Source organism: Quercus robur, chromosome 8 (genome assembly GCF_932294415.1).
Source record: "Quercus robur chromosome 8, dhQueRobu3.1, whole genome shotgun sequence".
NCBI lineage: Eukaryota > Viridiplantae > Streptophyta > Magnoliopsida > Fagales > Fagaceae > Quercus > Quercus robur.
Window position 1 is genome coordinate 6,820,224 of NC_065541.1, and position 14,823 is coordinate 6,835,046.

General features: G+C 37.1%; 3 protein-coding genes across 3 annotated transcripts; 1 reads left to right on the forward strand and 2 right to left on the reverse strand.

Annotated features, from left to right (window-relative positions):
• Positions 1-809: 809 nt before the first annotated feature.
• On the forward strand, positions 810-14,574 carry LOC126694370 (putative disease resistance protein RGA3). The gene is made up of 2 exons (XM_050390607.1): positions 810-3,402; positions 14,438-14,574. Exon 1 carries the CDS (start codon positions 837-839, stop codon positions 2,805-2,807), a length of 1,971 nt encoding a protein of 656 aa, XP_050246564.1. The 5' UTR covers positions 810-836; the 3' UTR covers positions 2,808-3,402; positions 14,438-14,574.
• On the reverse strand, positions 9,810-10,919 carry LOC126695762 (uncharacterized). The gene has a single exon (XM_050392580.1). It carries the CDS (start codon positions 10,917-10,919, stop codon positions 9,810-9,812), a length of 1,110 nt encoding a protein of 369 aa, XP_050248537.1.
• LOC126695763 (uncharacterized) lies at positions 13,568-13,987 on the reverse strand. Its single transcript, XM_050392581.1, has one exon. It carries the CDS (start codon positions 13,985-13,987, stop codon positions 13,568-13,570), a length of 420 nt encoding a protein of 139 aa, XP_050248538.1.
• Positions 14,575-14,823: the final 249 nt, after the last annotated feature.

Consider the following 14,823-nt stretch of genomic DNA (forward strand, 5'->3'; position numbering starts at 1 on the left):
TTATCTGCTTTTATAATGATCTGGAAGGGCTAAAGAACCCCACACGGGCACCCAACATGATCAAAGGCAATTATGTAGTGACATTTTGTCGATGTATATATGAAATTGTTAGAACTTTGCCACCAAACAAAGAAAAACACAATGCTTAATAATAAAAGAAAAGAAAAAGCGAAAAAAAAAAAAAACAGAGGATAAGAACAAGAAAATGAAAATGGAAGAAAAGAATAAGAGGAAAAGCCAAAAGGACCTTCTAATATAGTATATACATAAAAAAGAAAGAACTTCATGAGTCAGAGCATAAAATTTTGTCATGTGACGCATTTTTTTGATAATTCTTTTGTTTAGTCATCTATCTCATCTTATAATTTGTGTCTTGTGACACTCTTCTTGGAAAGGAAGATAGGTACATTGTCCATCAGTGTACTGGCATATAACTGTTAGAAGAACTTTGCCACCAAACAAAGAAAAGCACAACCTTGAGAGAGAGAAAGGAAAAAGGAAGAAAATAGGAAAAGCCAAAGGACCTGTTAGGCACAAGCTCAAGCTTCGTTGGATGCTCTGTAAAGAGATGAGCATATTTACGCAAAGGATAGATATAAGCATTGGTTCTTGTCTTGATAGAATATTATGCGTCTAGTCTTTGTTTTTAATAAAATGCCCCTTTTGTCTATGTTATTTCTACACCTTTTCTAGAAAGACATGTTTTAATATAAGTTATATTGAAAACTAGAGCATACATCGAAACACATTTTCCTCATTTCTTCCTAGACTCTCAATCTGCCGTCTCTTTCAGTCCCGCTTTGAAGAAACTCTCTCTCTCTCTCTCTCTCTGTAAGATGGCTGCAGAGATATTTGTAGCTAACATTGCAGAAAAAGTCCTGAAGAAGCTAGAGTCCCAGGTTTCCAAAGAAGCTTGCCTGCTATGGGGTGTTGAAAGCGATTGGAAAGGACTAAAAAACACTCTATCCACCGTCAAAGCTGTGCTCTTTGATGCAGAAAAGAAGCAGGGTCATAACGAGGAGCTGACTGTCTGGCTTGGGAAGCTTAAAGAGGTCTTTTTAGACGCTCAAGATGTCCTTGATGAATTCGAATGTGAAGAACTGCGGAGCCAAGTTGTGGAAAAACAAGGGAGTATAGCCATGAAGGTACGTCATTTCCTTTCTTGCTCAAATCCACTGCTATTCCGAATCAATATGGGTCATAAAATCAAAGACATTAGAACACGGTTAGATGACATTGCAGCCGATAAGGCTAAGTTTCATCTAAGCGAACTAGCAGAAAATATGCATGTGGTGCGTGGGAGGGAGATGACCCACTCCTTTGTCCATCCTTTAGAAGTTATAGGAAGAGAACATGACAAGGAAAACATTGTTAAACATCTAATGAATGTTGTTGATGGTCAAAATGTCCTTGTTATTCCTATAGTTGGCATTGGAGGTCTTGGCAAGACTGTGCTAGCAAAACTAGTATTCAATGATGCAAGAGTGGTGGAACATTTTGAGTTAAAATTTTGGGTTTGTGTCTCAGATGATTTCATTTTAAAACAACTACTGGTAAAAATATTAAGATCAATACCTGATGAAAATTGGAATGATTTGGACGAAGAGCAACTGCAAAAGCATCTTCGAAATGTTTTGGATGGCAGAAAATTCTTGCTTGTCTTGGATGACGTATGGAACAAGGATAGAAATAAATGGATTGAGTTGAGGAATTTGTTGATGGGGGGTGCCAATGGAAGCAAGATCCTTGTGACTACACGCAGCCCAAGTGTTGCTTCTATGATGGGCACCATGCCCTCGTACAACTTGAAAGGTCTTCCACATAATGAGTGTATGTCTTTATTTGTAAAATGGGCATTTGAAGACAGAGAAGAGAGGCAACACGCAAACTTAGTGGAAATTGGGGATGAGATTGTGAAGAAATGTAAAGGAGTTCCGCTGGCAGTGAAATCATTAGGAAGCCTACTATATTCAAAGCTTGATGAAAAGGATTGGAAATTGGTAAAGGATAATGAAATGTGGAAATTGGAAAGAAAGGAAGGTGATATTTTGTCGGCCTTGCAATTGAGTTACAATCTAATGCCACCTTACTTGAAAGAATGTTTTGCCTATTGTTCACTTTATCCAAAAGATCATAAATACCTTAGTATGGAATTGATTCAGCTTTGGATGGCACATGATTTGATTCAAAAATCACCAATTGAAAATCAAGAGCTAGAAGATATTGGCAATCAATACATAGAAGAGCTCTACTCAAGATCTTTCCTTGAAGATTATAAAGATTTTGGCTCCTTACGAGTATTCAAAATACATGATCTCATGCATGATCTAGCACTATCGGTACAAAGTGGGTGCTTAGTAATAAATTCTCAGACCAAAAATATCTCTAAAGAGGTTAGGCATTTGTCTTTTTTTGACAAAACTTGGCAAAATGAAAATGTTTTAAAATGTTTACAAAGACAAAAGAGTATACGGACCATTTATTGTCCAATTGAAGGATTTGGACCCTTTTCTGAATCCTTTGTTGATACATACATCTCAAGATATAGATACTTGCGAGTCCTAGATTTAAGTGACTCATGTTTTGAGGAGTTACCAAAATCCATTGGTACTATGAAGCATTTAAGGAGGCTGAATTTAAGCAGAAATCGTAGCATTACAAAACTCCGAAATTCGATTTGCAAGCTTCAAAATTTGCAGACTTTACTCCTTGACGAATGTGAAAAACTAGAAGAATTGCCAAAAAACATGAGATATATGATCAGTCTCGGGTTGTTGGAAATAACAACTAAACAAAAGTCTACCTGAGTCCTTGAATTCCCTACAATTTTTGTCACTAGTGCAATGTGGCAACATAGAGTATTTGTCTGAAGTGAAGCAAGGTTACATGGGCCTTCGAATGTTGGTTATTGGCGATTGTGAGGGTCTTATCTCTTTGTTTCCTTTCCTAAAATGCCTAACCCTTCTAGAGGTTTTGTGTATTGATAATTGTGAAAAACTTGATTTGACTAAAGTGGAAGACAATCAAGTAGAATTCACACCGAGCATTCGAGTATTAATTCTATCTAGATTGCTACAGTTGGTGGCTGTGCCGCAATGGTTCAAACAATCTACAAGAACTTTACAGCACATGATAATTCGAGGTTGTCCCAGCTTGACAGAATTGCCAGAGTGGCTGCCAAATCTTGCATCTCTTAAACTACTTCAAATTTTTGGCTGCCCCATGTTGTCGTCTTTGCCGGAGGTGAAGCTTTTTCTGCCAACTCTAAGATTTTTCGAAATTAGGGAATGTCCTGAATTGAGTAGAAGATGCCAGCCAGAAATGGGCGAGGATTGGCACAAGATTGCTCATGTCTCAACAATTAAAATTGACAACGAGTTTATTAAACAAGCTGATAACTAGGTATGGAGTAATCTCTTTCCCTCTCTCTTTTATTTACTCTTTTGACAAGCGCTCAACTAAGACTGAGGTTAGTTTGGGTTCATATATTGATCAATATTCATAAAATACTTACACACATACTGTACACCTGCACCTTTTATGCTTGGTTACATTCAAAATTCTTGCTATTTTAATTTATCAAATATTGTATAATGTTTGTTAGAGATTTTGGGCTAAATCAGATCCAAATAAAGTGTGCCTAATTAATAGTGGGCCCAGTCCAATTTATAATTAAAATTTGTGTCCTTACTAAAGAGTTATATCACTTGGACAAACCTTTTTATTCAGGCATTTGGGCTATGGATGTAAGTGTCTCTTTCTCATAATAAGCATAACAAGCATCACCGTACGAGTAATTTTAAAATACTTAAAAGATATGCTATTGTTGCAAAGGTTAATTTAAAGAGAGGTACAAGAGGAATCATTAATTTTTTTGTTCTATATTCACATCTACTTTTTTCTAACATTGTTATCAGGGCCTTGATTAAGCATTTTCTCATTGCCTCCAAATCTTTTCTTGATGAGAAAGAAAAGAAAAGAACCCCCCCCCCCCCCCCTCCCCTTTTCTTTTTTTCAATTATTCTTGATTTTTGTTTGAAGGTAAGTCTCACATGGAGTACACACCATTTCTTTGACTTAGGCCATGAAATTTAAGAATTTTACACGTAGTTATGTTAAGATCATTACCCTAAAATTTCATGGCAATTGGTTGTATGGTTTGAGAGAAAAACCAAATCCTAGTTTAATGGGTCAAAACTTTGTGCCATATTTTTTATATATTGAGTTATTCATTTCTATGACTTGAATCTATATCTAATATCTCATAAGCTTTTCAACAACATAATGGTTTGTTCGATTTGGATAAGTAATGAGACAGATACAAAATGTTATTATAGTTTAGATAAAAATAAATTGGAAAATTTTCACAAAAATTAGGGTTTAGAGGTTGAAGACCACCCCATGGGGCCTAGATCCACTTGCACCACTGGAGTGCAACGAGAGGAGTCTCCTCCGGTGAGTAGAGATAAAATAATAATAATAATAATAATAATAATAATACAACCTCTTTCAAAGAAAAAGATGAAATACACTCTCATGGTTGCGTGTGGCGGCATGTGAGGAGTGTATGGGTGGTGTTTAGATTTGAGGGAACTCCTTAATAGCATCTGTAAAAAATAATTAAGTTATTTTCATAAAAAAATTTGGGGTGGACAAAATATGACGTTGACAATAATATGCCATTTAAAAGAGAGATAATCAAGAATATGATTGTTTCTGTGAATTGGCAAATATTTAATTCTTTTTACTAATTTAAGCATACAATTATTTTTTATATTCTTGAGTGTGTTTAAATAAATTCACTTTTATTTTTTTGTTGTACTTTATTTCAATTGTTACCAAAGCAAATCAATTTGAGTGGGAATATCATATTCCAAAACATTTTTTTGTTATTTAAATCTTATAAAAAAAAATCATAAAAGTTCATTTTACATGAATAATTAATGCACCACCTATAAATAATCCTAATTAATACATGGAGATAACCTATCAGTACAACTTTTAGTTACATAGCAATAAAGAGTCTTGTAGCTCAACTTGTTGGCTTTTCCTGATGTTTCCAATAGAGACATTTAGGTACAAATCCCCCCACTCACAACTATCGAATTATGAAAAAAGAAAAAATTATATACCACAAATTTAGACTAGTATAGTGTTGGTTACACACACGCACACACATGTCATTAAAAGGATTTAAGAAATGTAAATTTTTAAGATTTATATAATTAAAAAAATATGAACATATTACTTTAGTAAATTTACAAATATTTGATTATTATAATCAATTTAAATATATGAATAATAATTATAATTATATATATATATATATATATATATATTGTAAGGACACGTTTTGGTTCCCAAGCCTAAAGAGTAAAAGGATCCAGGCTCAATGAGCCCAATATAATGAATTTGTAGAGAGTGGGTTGGAAACTGAACTTCAATAAGTTGGACAACGGTCACAATAGGTTTAAGGTTGCTAGAAAAAGAAAATGAACAAGTTTACATAAAAAAAATCTTCATCGGCAAAGCCCAAGAAGAGTAGTTCTTATATATTTCTATTGAACTTAAGTACAAACACCATTCTTAAGGCTACAGTGTTTTTTCTGCCAATTATCCCTTTGTGAGGGTGTTTTTCTTCCTTATATTCTTTTGCTTTATAACTTCATCTCAGCCTTACACGTGTAGATCAATTTGCTAGTTTTGATCCTTGTCCCATCAGCACCTTCTTGAAGTTTTGGTAAGTAGTTGTAAGGCTGAAAATTACTAATCAGGTATAACCTCCACATTAATGCAGCCAGAGAGTTAGCTGCAGAGCATTCAATGCGGTGGTAGCAGCTTTCCCTTGAGATATTTCCCAGCTTTCCTTTGTCTTATCCCCTTTTGATGTTTATCCTTACCATTATGGTCGTTTGGTGCATTGTTCTAGGTAAAAGACCAGACCCTTGACCTCTGCTCTACCTAGCCACCTCGGACTATGATCCTGACCCCTTATCACCATACCTCTTCCATGGAATATTAATTTGACTTGTATACCCTCACAAGCATTTACTTGTTCTCGGACGTTTCAATGTCCTCGGACACGGCCCATGGCCCAATACCCATTTCTGGGACCTTTGCCCCTATATATATATACACACACACATACACAAACACACATATGATTGCATGTGTGTCATTGAATTTGTTTTTACATTTTGATTTTTTTTGTTCCAATTGTTGCCAAATCTATATGAGGAAGAATGTCATCAAATACTTAGGCCTAATAACACAAATAAATAAACCTAATAAATTTTTGTTCTATTCTGACATTTTGTTTCAAGATTACCACTAATATTATATAACACAAATACATAAACCTAATAAATTTTCATGATATAGTGTTATACCATATTAAATTATCAACTTAAAATCCGATAACATGAATTCTTAATATCATCATTACATAACATGTCATATGTGAGTAAAATAAATGAAAAAAAAAATCATAATGCAATGAAAACAATGAGTAAAGTAGCCTTTTTAGGAAAGAAAAAAAAAAGGCAAATTGACTTATTAAAAAAATGCTTTGTTTACATATCGACTAAATCATCGTATCAGTCCAAATTTAGCAAAATGGATTGGAAAAGAATTGACAATCACTTATTAATTTTTTCATTAATGTTTTTAAAAATAATTGTTCTTTGTAATCACATGAAAAACAAACCATGTAAATAGATAACATAAGATTTCAACTAAAGAGTAAAAGAACATAACAAATCAATTTATAAACTTTTTTTTTTTTTTTTTTTTTTTGAGAAAGGAACACTGTAACTTTATTCAAAAGACGCCAACTCGGCTTGAATTACAGTAGAAAGATGTGGAGGAACATCCTCCATCCACACCGTATACTCGCTAACATGTCTTGCATGTCTAGCACTGTTATGCGCGGCACGATTGCCCTGTCTCCTTACATGATTAAAACTCACGTCACCAAACTGACTTGCCAACCACTTAGCTTCCTCAAACAGATTACCAAACTCAGCATGCTCCACGATATTTCCTGCTAAAGCATCAATAGTGATCTTGGAATCCCCCTCTAGGATGAAAGACTCAAGACCAATGTCCCCAGCCAATCTCAGAGCCCTTATTGCTGCAAGAGCTTCAAGTGCAGTGATCGAATAGGGGAGTGGGATTTTTTCCGCCATTGCAGCCACCATGAAACCCTTCTCATCCTGGATCACAGCACCAACACCTGCTGAATCGTCCTCCCTAAACACAGCTCCGTCAAAGTTTACTTTGTGTCTCGGCCAGGGTGGAGGTTTCCAGATGATCCGTTCTGGAGCTCTAGAGGGTGGATGAGGGGGTTTAGGCGGAATGGAGCAGACATAGGCAGCTCGGACTGCCCGCACCTCAGGGAGCACTTGCTGGATCGGGAAGGGCTTGCTGGTGGTTCTCAAAGCATTCCTCCTATGCCATATCATCCACGCAGTACTAGCAAAGCTTGCCAAGTCCAAGCCATCTTCAATAATGAATTCCACTAAGTCCCTGAACCTCTCAAATGTCCTGGAATGGCAGTTTCTCCAGCTCTGATCATGTAACCATACCTGGGACAGAGAGGGGCATGACCACAACGCGTGTAAGGTGTTCTCCGAGATGTTAAAGCAGTGATCACAGCAATCAGTTGGGATTACTCTTCGCCGTTTAAGGTTTGCTTTAGTCGGGATGGTGTCTTTGATTGCACACCACAGAAAATTTCTAATCTTTGGCTGCACTGCTAACTCCCACACCTTCTCCCATATACCATCCGATTCTGGTTGGTAAGAATTGTCATCTAGGCTCTTGGCTTTGCAAAGAAAATGGTACCCTGACTTAACAGAGTACAAGCCCGATGGAGTAAAGGGCCAAAAGAGCTTGTCTTCTACTGCCAAGTTGCTTAGTGGAATAGACTTAATCAAGGAGATGTCTCTTCAGTGGAAAAGATCATGTAGCAAAGGCATGTTCCAAGAGACTGGATCCTGGTTGATAAGGTTTGACACTGTAATATCTTCAAAGCCCCTGGCTGGTGGGGAAATGACATATGGAAGGAATTCTGAAGGCAGCCAAGGGTCGGACCATACTTTAATCTTTGCACCCGAGCCCACCCTCCATCTTATGCCCTCTTTAAGCACCTCTCTACCAACTAAAATACTCCTCCATGCGTATGAACCCGAATGGCACTCCGTTGCCTCCATGATGGAACAATTTGGAAAAAACTTTGATTTGAAGACCTTATAGAAGAGGGAATTAGTGTTATGGAGTAATCTCCAAGCTTGTTTTGCTAAGAGAGCGTCATTGAATAATGCAAGGTCCTTAAAGCCCATCCCACCCTCACTCTTAGGTTTACAAAGCTCCTCCCATCTTACCCAATGTATTTTCCTCTTATCCCCCCTTTGACCCCATCAAAACTTCCTAATTAGCCCCTCAATCTCATTGCACAAACCAATAGGAAGCTTGAAACAATTCATTGAATAGGTGGGGATTGCTTGGGCCACCGCCTTTATCAAGATTTCTCTACCGGCTTGAGAAAGTAATTTTCCTTCCCAACCTTGAAGCTTCTGCCAAACACGCTCCTTTATGAAGTTGAAACTACTTTTTTTATTTCTCCCCACTAAGGATGGTAGCCCCAAGTACTTCTCATAACTCCTAATCTCTTCCACCCCCAAGCATTCTTTAATCAACCGTCTATTTTCTTCATTGGTGGACTTGCTAAAGAAAACTGTGGTTTTTGCTTTGTTGAGTTGTTGCCCTGAACCAACCTCATAAACTTGCAACACTTCCATAACTTTCTGACATTCCTCAACATTTGATCTGCAAAATAATAGGCTATCATTTGCAAAAAGTAGATGGGTTAGTGAGGGACACCTCCTACCAAGAGAGAATCCATGAATGTCTCCTCTCGAGGATGCTTGAGAGATTAAGCCATGGAGCCCTTCGGTACATAGTAAGAACAAGAACGGGGAGGGGGGGTCTCCTTGCCTTATTCCCCTTGTTGGTCTAATGAACCCCGTTGGTGCACCATTAATAAGGATGGAATACGATACAGTTGAAATACAAAGCATCATAAGTGAAATCCAATTCTCATGAAACCCCAATTTCCTCATAATAGCTTCCAAAAAAACCCACTCCACCCGATCATACGCCTTACTCATATCAAGGTTAAGAGCCATGTAACCCCCCCTTGTAGAATTATGATTTTGCATACTATGAAGGGACTTAAAAGCTACAAGGATATTGTCTGTAATCAACCGGTTTTTTGTAAAGGCACTTTGGTTATCAGTGATAATATGAGTAAGGATTTTTTTCAAACGGTTTGCCAAAACCTTGGAGAATATTTTATACAAAACATTGCATAGGCTTATAGGGCGAAATTCAGATACCAACTCAGGATTTTTTTACCTTCGGGATTAAAGTGATAAAAGTGTGGTTTAAGTGTTCCGGAAGGGAGGCAGTATTTAAAAAAGAAAACACAGAATGAGTGATTTCCTTACCCATCAAATCCCAGTAGTGCTGATAGAAAATGGGGGGCATTCCATCTGGACCCGGAGCTTTCATAGGGGCCATTTGATTGAGAGCCATATGAACTTCATTTTTTGAGAATTCCTCCAAGAGCTGCCTATTAATATCATTAGACACAATACACTGAATTGAATCCAAAACCACTTCTGGTCGGCAAGTATGGGGAGATGAGAATAGATTACTATAAAACTCTAGAATAGCCGCAGCCACCTCACTTGGATCCGAGCACCACCTACCTTGTGAATCCTTGATCCCATCAATCCGGTTCTTCCTCAACCTTTGGGATGCCCTCCGGTGAAAGTATTTCGAATTTTTTCTCCATGTACAGCCCAAAGAGATCTGGACCGCTGGAACCACATCCTTGTTTCCTTGTCAAGAAGATCATTAACCTCGGTTTTGAGCATTCTTGCTCTAAAATTCACTCCCGTAGTAAGAGCTTCCAGTTCTGCTTGAGCCAATAGTTTTTGTTTATGCTTCAATTCTTTTCGGACACTACCAAAGCAATTGCGGCTCCACTTTGTTAAAGCTTTACCACAATTCTCAATTTTTCCGACAATGCCCGATGGATTATTGGTGTTGTTTCTGCACTTCCCCCATTCAGCCTTAACAGTCTCTGTACACCCTTTCTCCGCCAGCCACATCTCTTCAAACCGGAATGGCTTCTCTGAATTAGTCACCACCAGATTTTCGGGTAAGATCCACAAGGGTGAATGATCCGAGGTGCTACAAGTCAAATGGTGCACCATAGAACCCCCAAATCGAACCAACCACTCGTTATTGGCCAAACACCTATCCAATCTCTCTACAATTGTTCTCCCATCACTAAAAAACTTCTTCCATGTGAACAGATGACCCTTGTAACCCATGTCCAAAAAACCACATTCATCAATTGTGTCTCTAAAAAGTTGCATTTGTGTGTGGCTACTAGTACTCCCTCCCATCTTCTCCGATCCTCTCAAAATCTCATTAAAGTCCCCACTACACAGCCAAGGTAAGCCAAATTGCCTATTCAAATGTCTCAGTAACTCCCAAGACTCAAATCTTCTATGGGTAATAGGCTCGCCATAAAATCCTGTAAACCGCCACGCATCTTCACTTCCCTTCCCTATGATACAATCAATATGGTTTTTTGATGAAGTTTCCACATTCAGCTTGATAGACTCCTTCCAATATAGCACGAGTCCCCTACCTCTATGAATCCGAGGGACCATAAACATGTGATCGAAATGTAACCTTTGTTTTATAGATTTTAGCCTTACTTCATCTGCCCATGTTTCGGCAATGAACATGACAGAGGGATCTTTTGCCTGGGAAATCTCACCAAGCTCTTTCTCTGTCACTAGGTTCCTAAGCCCGCGACAGTTCCACACTAGTAGACTCATGGCTCCTGGTGGGGCTGCTCCACAGCCTCCACCAATACATTAGAAGTATTCTGATCAACACGAATAACCTGCATGTGTTTATTAGGTACATCGTGTAGACCTGAAAATTCTGGACTTGATTTCCTCTTTGTTCCCCGTTCCACTGTAGTCTCTGCCTCATTAGGTTTAGGAAGGCGCATGAACCTTTTCCACGTTCTAAGATTGGCAGATTGTGACACTTCCCCATCAACGGCTTGGATCAAAGGCTCATTAATGGCAGAGTTATGTGCGGGATTGTCCAAATTAGAATCAACTAGGTTTTTCTTCATTAACTTCGACACCCTGCTAGTGGAGGCTGACCCTATTATCTTGGGCATTGAATTTGAGTCTCCGAGATTAATGCCAAGATTTACGTTGCTCAGCGTACACTGCTCCTCAACGGAATTTGCTGAATTGGATACATTTATTTTAGCATCAATCACGTTTGGATTTGCTGGGATACCTTCCGTAACTGACGCCCCTCCTGAAATAATGGGTGACTCATGGCATGCAACGGTTTCAGCAGTAATTACTCCTCCTATCCCCTCCACTTCCATGTCCGGTGCCACATCCACTGGTCCAGCCACCACCGTTCTGCCTTGAGGACGCCTAGTTCTTCCCTCAAAATACCCCGGAACATATATGACGTCCCTACCTGCTGTCTTGTACGGTGGTGCTCTTAGACTTAGGCCAAATTGTTGCTGATCAGTGGTCAGCGTTCCCTTACTTTTAACCCAGAGTTCACAATCCCTATCGTCATGATCCAACCGCCCACACCAGTAACACACATTAGGCAATCTTTCATACTTAAAGTTTACCCAGCTCTTTCTTCCATTTGGTAGAGAGATAACCCTTCCTCTGCACAACGGAAGAGTGGCATCCACCAGGACCCAAACTCTGAAAAAACTACCTCCATCGTCATCCACTGCTCCAATAGACTTTTGGACCTCACCCACTGTATCACACAACTTCTCTGCCACCTTTCTCGTTAAAAAACTGCATGGGATATCCATGGTTTTGAAACCCGGACCGGACCGTACAGTACCACCGGAAAAACCGCGACCCTCTCAGTTTTGCGGTTTTTTAAGCTTCAAGAACCGTTCTATGGGAAAAAAGCAGGGACCCGTGTCAACCGTGGTCGGACCGTACGGTTCTGAGAACCGTGACCAGTTTTTGAGGTTCGGACGGTTTCGTTTTGTTTCAGCTTTTCTGGTGAATTTTGGCCAATACACCGATATGAAGTTATGATTAGATCTAAAAGAAATGAAAGAACACGAAGAAGAACAAAGATCGGACTTGAACAAAGGGATTTGTAAGGAAAAAAAAAAAAAAAGAACCAGAGAAGAAGAAGAAGAAGACAAGTTCCTCAAAAAAAAAAAAAAAAAAAAAAAAAGAGAGAAGAACACAACGAAGCAGGGTTTATGCCAAAACAAACTCCACACTTGCTCAGCAAATAAACAGTAAACACAAACTACATCAGATCAAAAAAACAAAAACACAAATTACAGTAATACGTATCTTCGTCTTTTGCTGCTGCTGCTTCTTATTCTTTCTTCTTTTTTCTTTTTCTTTTTTCTTCTTCTCTTTCTTTTTTCCGTTGATGGAGCTCTGTACTTTACTCTTTTTCACTGAGTATGTGTTTCTCTTTCTTTCTAGACTTTTGTTACTTTTTTTATTGCTTTTGAATTCCTAAGTCCCTGTACCTCACGTGGCTAACTTGGAAATGATGAAGGGTTTTAATTTTTTAATAAAAGCAAAACATTTTCAGCCATTAGATTTAGATATTTTTTTCAGCTGCCCAACGTGATGTAACATGTATTGATAGGTGCATTAAATATTTTAAGTATTTTTGAGAGTAAGAGAAGTGTTAAGTTCACAACAATTTTACAATAATATTACAACAAATTATAAGTGGTTAGTTGTTATTGGTTCAAATTTGAACTTAACATTAAGATTACTTTTTTGCCCTAATAATAACAACCAGTAATAATCTGTCACTTAAAATTTGTTGTAAAAATGTTGTGAAAATATTGTGGACATATCATTTCTCTAATAGTAATGTAGTATCACAATATTGTACACAATTTTTTTCTATAATTTGACACATGACAAAGTGAGTAATGAAAAAAAAAAATTATGGGTTTATATCTCTACCACTCACATCTCGTCACGTGGCAAATTGTGGCAAAATTTGTATAAAATATTATGGTTCTATTATTGCTCTAATTTTAATTAATATTAACAGTTAAGTATATAATAATTATTTCAATTTAAAATTAATTATTAAATAATTTAAATAATTTATTTTATTTTATTTGAGTGTCTTTCTAATTCTTATATAATAATAATAATTATTATTATTACAAGTTTAACTAATCAATATATAAATAAATAAATAGATATTATATTTAAATTTGGTTAGGATTTGATATTTCTTATTTGTCTTGTAAAAGTTATGATATGAAAATATATATTTGAAATATATATATATATTTATATTTAATTGGATTATTTTAGTTAATTTAATATTTTCATAGATAAAAAATAATTATTAAATTAATTATGACGTCATCACGGTTCGACCCCGGTTTGACCTCAGTTCGACCTCAAAACCCTTGAACCTCTCCCTTTTACAGTTCAATAAACGGTCCGGGTTTCAAAACCTTGGGGATATCATGGACTTGTACCCAAAAAGGGACTTTGTTAAAAGCTAACTCATTGACTGGAATATCATTCGTGTACCTTTGCATTATAATCAAGTGCTTGTCAAAACTCCAAGGTTGGCTGTTCAGGATCTTATCAACATCTGCAAGGTTATCAAAGACAAACAAGACAGTGTTGTTTCCTTGATTGCGAATTCTAAATCCATTGTTGAAACGCCATATCTGCTTGAAAGTTCTTGCTACCGCTTCCATCTGAAGAAAATGCGACGTTAAGAATTTAGCCGCAATCACAAATTCTCCCTTTCGATGATCCTCAGGTAGTGTGAAATCCTGTCTCTCCTTGTTTGACAGTGACATGTCTTCCCAGCTCCTAGTCAGTTGCTCCATTCTATACTGAGAATAGGTTCACACGAAACAGAAGGAGAGTATATGGACACTATTTCCCAAACCCCTCGAAGAAAAACCCTACAAGCTCTAAGAGTATGCGTGATACTCCTAGCTAGAGGACAATGATACAACACACGAAACAAACTCTCCTTCCCAGAAGGGACAAAACTTCTACAGCCTAAGAGAAGTAGATAACTTACTTCCCTATTGACAGAGAGACAATAATAATTTATAAACTAATTTGTTGTCTTATGAAATTAATCAAATTATATATTCACCATTCCACTCAACCCACAAAAAGTCCTATACCCTTTCATACATCATATATGACTTTTTTTTTTAAAATTCATTTTCTTTTCTCAGATTTGTATAATGTTTCTTATACTAAGCATTGTAACTTTCATTATTCTGGTTTGTCTTTGTTGTTGTGCATGTGAATATCATATGAAGTGTGAGACTCCTGGCCTAAGGTTAACAGAACCTGGAAGTTGCTACTAGAGATGTGAACAAAGATTCGAGAGTCAGTCAATTTGATTCCTGAAAATAGTAGGTGCTGTATTATTAATCTTTAAACTAAATTGGGGATCCAAGCATCTGGTCCACATGATGAATAAAGTTTACGCGGTATTAGTATTCATATATGATGTTTATTTGTGTGTATATATATATATATATATATATTAACTTGAACCAAACCTCCCTCCCTCCCTCTCTCTCTCTCTCTCTCTCTCTCTCTCTCTCTCTCTCTCTCTCTCTATATATATATATATATATAAAACTTTAAGTCACACCTGATATAATTTTAAGTAATGTTACACCACTCAATATTTTTTAAT